We start from the raw sequence: 6,123 nt of genomic DNA on the forward strand, positions 1-6,123 counted from the left end.
TTATTGAAGACCGACGTGTAAATTTTTGCTTTATATGACGGTTATTTATAAAAAACATCAAATATATATACTTGACGATTATCTTTAAATAACCGTCAAGTATTTACTTAAATATTTGACGCTTGTTTCGTAGAAACCGTAAGTATTCTCCGCCTTTTTTATTTGTCATTTTTTTTAAATAAACGTCAATTATAGGGCATCAATTATACATCTTTCTGTAGTAGTGTCGTTATCATGATCACCACCAAAACAACTTAAATAACACTTACCTAACCTCAAAATCATCATAAAATTTGGACTCAATGGTTAGGTATCTCCAAAAACGAAAAACCTAACTATAAACTCTACAAAAACTAACTTAAAGAAGAGATTAGAGGGTGGGAATAAGATTAAACAAGCCTACCTCACTAATCTGAGCCTAAAAAAGTCCTTGGAATCAATGCTTCAACCAAAACCATGAGCAACTGGTTGAAGAAACCAACATGAGTACATTTGAAAATGGAGAAGATGAAAAAGGGGGAGGGAGATTTTCAGAGAAATAGAAGATAGAGTTTTGAGAAAATGATGAGAATAGGTGAGGAGGATCAACACCATTAAAGATTTGTAATTTCAAGCAAGGAAAATGGTGAGAAAACGTGAAAAATGACATTTGTGTGAGGAGAGAAAGATGAAGAAGAAATTTAAAAAGCTATTTACATCAATTTTTTAGGGAAATGATGTAGAAATTATAACTAAAATTGATGTAAAAAATAATTATTTTTTAAATTTTAAAAATTTTAATCACTTTCTACGGCTAGGCAACTGATGTAAAAAATCTTTTCTATATTGGTTCCCTACAAAATTGATATGGAAAGTCTAACAACCAAGCTTATAATTATAAAATTGTCATTGTCTTGATTTTCTACATTTTTTGCCTAACAACTGAGTAAAAAATTGCTTATAAAAGCCAAACTTGTACTAGTGATTGTGACCTTAAATTTGTGCAAGTATTTTTTCATTAGGTAGACAATAGTTAGTAGATATGTTGTTTCATTTACATAACATGCCATGTTTTAAATTTCAAAATTAAGTAGCATTTGAATTGATAGATTTAAATTTAAATTTTATATTTAAAATCTTACCTTTTAAATATCATATTTCAAATTCATTTATTTAAAATTATCCATTTGAGTAGTTTAAAATATTTCAAATAAAAAAGAAAGGTGAGTCGATGTTCGAAACTCAAAACGAAAACAAAAATTTAAAAATACTGAGTTTAACTCTATTTTTTTTATTGATAAGAGACAAGAATAAGAAAAGATATGACAGACATAGAGGTATTAATAATACAAACAAGAAGATAACATAATGTTTGAAGTGATTGAAATTTTAAAATGCTGAAGAATTACAATATATAAGGAATGAATTTAAATCTATAAATTCTTGTGCATCCAAGCAAGGGTTTGATCACAATCCAAATTTAAATTTAAATCTCCATCGATTCAAACACACCGTTAATGTATAAAGAAGGTTTTGAATCTTTAAATTTTGTATCAGTAAAATAACATAATAGTTATCAATAAAAGAGTTATTTGCATTTGAGAGTTTTTGTTAATTGCTTTTGAACAAAACGAGATTATATATATTGTTCACGTACATGACCTGAAATTCATAAAAAAAGTTGAATTTAACCTAGATATAAAAATATAAAAGAATAGATCAAATTCAGGTCATTAGCATCAACCAAAACTAGCTCCATGCTATTAAACGAATAAATTTTTATAGATTCATTTCTATATATCAAGTTCTTTTGTCGGATTGTTAAAATTTCTTGCGTTATAAATCCCATTCTTAAAATTTGAGATTATTCCATGGTATTCGTCAATCCATGCATGCCCCATCCAAGTATGAAAAAGCCATGCAATTTATGACGTCGTAATTAATTAATTAAAATGAATTAACAATGAACTGATGCAAAAGAGGACTGTATTATATAAGTAGTTTAATATAGAAGCTCCAGATGGACGTTCACCACCGGACCTAATGCTACCATAAATAGTTACATAAGATTTGTCAAACACTATAACACTAAAAGAAGTAAATTGGAGCGTGTTCTAAACACTTGCAAAAGCAGACATGATATGATGAAATGCCAGTTTGAAATTCAGAGGGTAGCAATAAAAAAAAAAAAAGAAAGAGCTTTAATTTCGCAAACGGTGATCAAAGGGAGGAGAGAGACTGAGAGAGAGAGAGAGAGAGAGAGAGATCAGATAAGTACTGAAAAGAAGTAAAAAGGTCAGGCGTGAAGGAGCAGCTAGCGTACACATGACGCCGAAGGATATTATATTATCCACATTGTGAAGGTTTGAAAATGTAACCCAGAACAGTAAAGTGGAGGGCTATGTGCCCTACACAGTACACACACAAGGCAAATTTTTTCAAATGAATTGGCTGTAGTATGGAATCGGAATACCTATAGTACAATAATGCATGCATGTACAGCCTAACTGTGAACGCTATTTTCCCCACCTTGTATTTCTGGTTTCCAGATCAGCACTGCAGATGGTGGGCTACAGTCAATGTCCTACTCCTGAATAATGCCTGAATTATGATGTATACTTGTATAGAAATTAATGACAATTAATCAACAAGTTCAATTCTTTTGAAAGAACCAAAGATTAATCCGTCTTGGAATTATTGAACAGTGAGTAGCAGAAGTTGAGCAAACCCAAATAGAAAGTGAATAATCTGATGATCGATCTCTCTCTTTTACACAATTATACCCAATATATCCAACTCCCACCTAGCCAGTCTAAAACAAACCTTAAAAGAGAACACAAAAATGGAACAAATATTAGATTCATTTACTCATAGAAATCCCCCACCCCGACCCAATTTAATCATCATACATAAAAGAAAGTAAGAAGCAAAAAGACCAGTCTCTTACATGAAGACATGATAATTATATGTACACTGCAAATACCAACTTACTGATCAACTATGGAGAAGTTGCACCAGGAAGGATTTTCCGCACTTCCACTTCCGATAGATATCTCTCCATTGGGGAATACTCTGACGATGAGACAGAAGAGGATCCGAGGTTCCTCTCAGCGCAATATAAGCAGTGTTCTCAACCTCAAGGGTGAGGATTATATTATTTGCAGCTGACATGATCGCTCCGATCCAAAACTCCTCCCATCTTTAGCTACTCATATATGTATCTTTTTCAATCTTTAACCCAACCCCTTTTTGACCCAAAAAAGAAAAAGTAGTGTATTGAACAAAAGAGGCCTAATTAATAGATAGAGCTGCAAAGAAAAGGACCCGAACATGACTAATTGAAACGAGAGGAGAGAGAGTGAGTGTCTGTCTGAGAGAGCGAGGTTGTTGTTTTTACTCGATCAGAGAAGTGACTGAAGGACCAACATTATTAGTTTGATCGTTCCAATAATAGGGTGAATAGTAATCGAACAAGCTCCCATGCTCCATGATCTGGTTGGGTCTTTCTTCATCGACTTTCAATTTTTCTAGTGGTTCTAAGCCCTGGAAAGTGCTAGTTCCTTGAACATTATCCTTCACACCTCCATTGATGAACTTCTGTTGCTGCAGGTTAGTACTGGGGCTTAGGAGGGAAGCTATGGAAGTTGAAGGAGAACTACCGAAGATCGAATTACCAAAGATGGAGTTGTAATTCGAGAAAAGTGAATCGCTTGAAGCGTACCCAGAGCAAAAACCCAATCCCAGGCCATTCAGACGAGGTTGAAGATGATCATACCCAGAATTGAAACTTGAAAATGGAGGATTCATGTCAGAATTCGAGTTACCGGGTAACCCATAAAACAGAGGATTGACATGGCTATCGACGTGGGGTTGAGAAGGAAGGTTTGAATTAGCAGCACTAGGAGGAGAAGAAGAAGAAGAAGGAGTGTGATCAGAAGCAGAAGGTGCTGGGCGCTTCATTCGCTTGTTTTTCCTGCACCCACCTCCTACAGGAACATTTCTCAGAGTGCCTCCTCTGGTCCAATATCGCTTGCAAGATTTGCAGAAGTGCCTTGGCTGAGACAAGCTATAGTTGTTGTAGTAGCAGAACTTAGTGTTGATTGAATCACAACGAGGACACTTGAGAGACTGTTGCTGCTGCTGAAGCTCCTGACCTGAAGGTTTCTCCATTGTCGTCCTCCCAGCAGAACCCATCGAGATCTTTTGATCACCTGTCTGAAAACAAGAAAAGAGAAAAAGGTTGGCGGTGGCGTTGTAGGGTAAAATAAGAAGAATGTTGAGCACAGATATTCGCTTCCAAACGCTATGCAACAAAACTGTGGTGGTCGTGTATTTGTCTAATAATTGAGACTGACAGAGAGAGAGAGAGAGGGAGGAAGGGAGGGAGGGAGGGAGAGATGGACCTGTGGCCATTCGTTATTCGTTGCGGGGATGACCACCATTTTCTCACAGTTACCCAACATTGAAACAGATAGTAAACACTAAACAGACAAAGAAAATAGAGCAAGGTTTTGGAATGGTGTTCTGAGTGAATTGTTGACGAATGAATAATGAACAAAGTCAGGGAGAGATAATGGAGGACGGTAGCGACTTAACATTATAAGACGAACATATTTAATTATGCGAGTGATCAGGCTGTATAGTTTCACGTGATGGGTCTGGTCTAAAATCGAATTAGGATTTTTTTATAATAACCAAAGTTAGAATATTAGAAAGGAATATAAGACAGACATTCGAAATCCAAGAAGAAGACAGACAGGTAAAGCAGAATGGGAGGTGAATCTTGAATGGTTCAAGAAAGAAAAGAGAACCTTGATTTGTGAGGAGACTATTACTCCCTCCCAACACCGCGTAACATTTCTCTGCAGAGAGAGAGAGAGAGAGAGAGAGAGGGAGAGAGAGAGAGAGAGATGCATGCAGAAGCACCCAAAATGATGCAGTCTATAGAGCAAATCTCACTTCTATCATTTTTATTTAGTCTAGTAACGGTCTAATGACGATGTTCATTCTAGATTTCAATAAATTTAACATAAAGTATTGCGTATAGAAGATGGAAAATATTTGATCAATCATTTATAGGCAACGGGGATTAGTAAATTAAGCAAGAAAAAATATATGCTTGTTTTCTTTTTTGGGCAGAAAACTGATGATAGGTGAGAACTATTGTGTTGTGGACTGCTGGAAGTTCCAAACTAAAGGGACAAAAAGCACCATGTAACGTATGATTTGAAATTTTGAATGTGGAAGGTTAACACTATTTTATGATTCTTTTTTCTTTTGTTCAGCTAGCGATAAAAAGGGTAGACATTTCTAATGATACAATTCATTTGTAGAATAAAAATTGCTTTTCTTGCCTGTGACTCAGCCAGGTTAGTTCTTGTGTCCTTTAACATTTCATGCTTTAGTTTTTATGTTTTTGTTGTCCTTAATGTTGGTACAACAGGTGGCGTTGGTGTCTTTGTCCATTCGTTTGCTTATCTGGATATACAAGCCTGGACCGCGAACAATTTTCTCAAGTAGTGGATACTCAATTAGTTATTATTGAGAGCGTCATGGGATCTGATAAGGCATACTTACCAATCGGATCCCATCTAAACCAAGAACTCTTATCCAAATTCTCCGTGCTAACCAAGTGGAAGATAGCACTTTGACTGTGAAGAGTTTTGTGCTTTACTTTCTCTCACCTCATACAGTCGCCCAAGAGAATTTCGTTGTTGATTTGTTTTTCTCATCAAACACAATAAACCGTTAATGGGGTGTCAGAAGAGGAAGAGGGAGAGAGTCCTGATGTGCAGAACCATGTGGCGGGCAGCTCAGCTTCTAAGGGGAAAAAGAATAAAAGAAGAATAAAGCAAAGCAGAGATGAGGGAACAATTGGATTTTGTAGTCTCCCAAGGGATCTCCTCCTCCTCCTTATCGCCCCATCATTATTCTACAGCAGACTTGTTCTCTCATTTCAACCTTGGTAATTGAATTTGTCTGATTATAATAATATTAGTCATCAGGATGCAATTCTAAACAAGAAACTACTACTTTTTTCCTGCTACCTGGGTGAATAAAGTGAAGTGGGTTTGGCTTCTTTGACCATTATCTGCACTGGTTTAGTCATTATGGGTCATGATTTAAGGTACAGCTTAATGTAAT

The 6,123-nt window shown here is 35.6% G+C and overlaps 1 protein-coding gene across 3 annotated transcripts; it reads right to left on the bottom strand.

The window, feature by feature from the left end:
- Positions 1–1,953: 1,953 nt before the first annotated feature.
- On the bottom strand, positions 1,954–4,927 carry LOC129304804 (dof zinc finger protein DOF1.4-like). Of its 3 annotated transcripts, none has more exons than XR_008591783.1 (3): positions 4,791–4,927; positions 2,971–4,194; positions 1,954–2,535 (listed from the first exon to the last, which is right to left on the bottom strand). XR_008591783.1 is itself a non-coding variant. In XM_054944605.1 (2 exons), the coding sequence occupies exons 1-2, from the start codon at positions 4,440–4,442 to the stop codon at positions 3,373–3,375; spliced, it is 882 nt and encodes a 293-aa protein (XP_054800580.1). In that variant the 5' UTR covers positions 4,443–4,750; the 3' UTR covers positions 2,713–3,372. The 3 variants fall into 3 exon arrangements, 1 of the variants encoding a protein (XP_054800580.1); XR_008591782.1 differs by having other exon boundaries at positions 1,954–2,569; XM_054944605.1 differs by lacking the exons at positions 1,954–2,535; positions 4,791–4,927 and adding an exon at positions 4,383–4,750 and having other exon boundaries at positions 2,713–4,194.
- Between the last annotated feature and the right edge of the window lie 1,196 nt (positions 4,928–6,123).

Source organism: Prosopis cineraria, unplaced genomic scaffold (assembly GCF_029017545.1).
Source record: "Prosopis cineraria cultivar Desert tree isolate PC_DT_omini unplaced genomic scaffold, ASM2901754v1 PC3, whole genome shotgun sequence".
Classification (NCBI taxonomy): Eukaryota; Viridiplantae; Streptophyta; class Magnoliopsida; order Fabales; family Fabaceae; genus Prosopis; species Prosopis cineraria.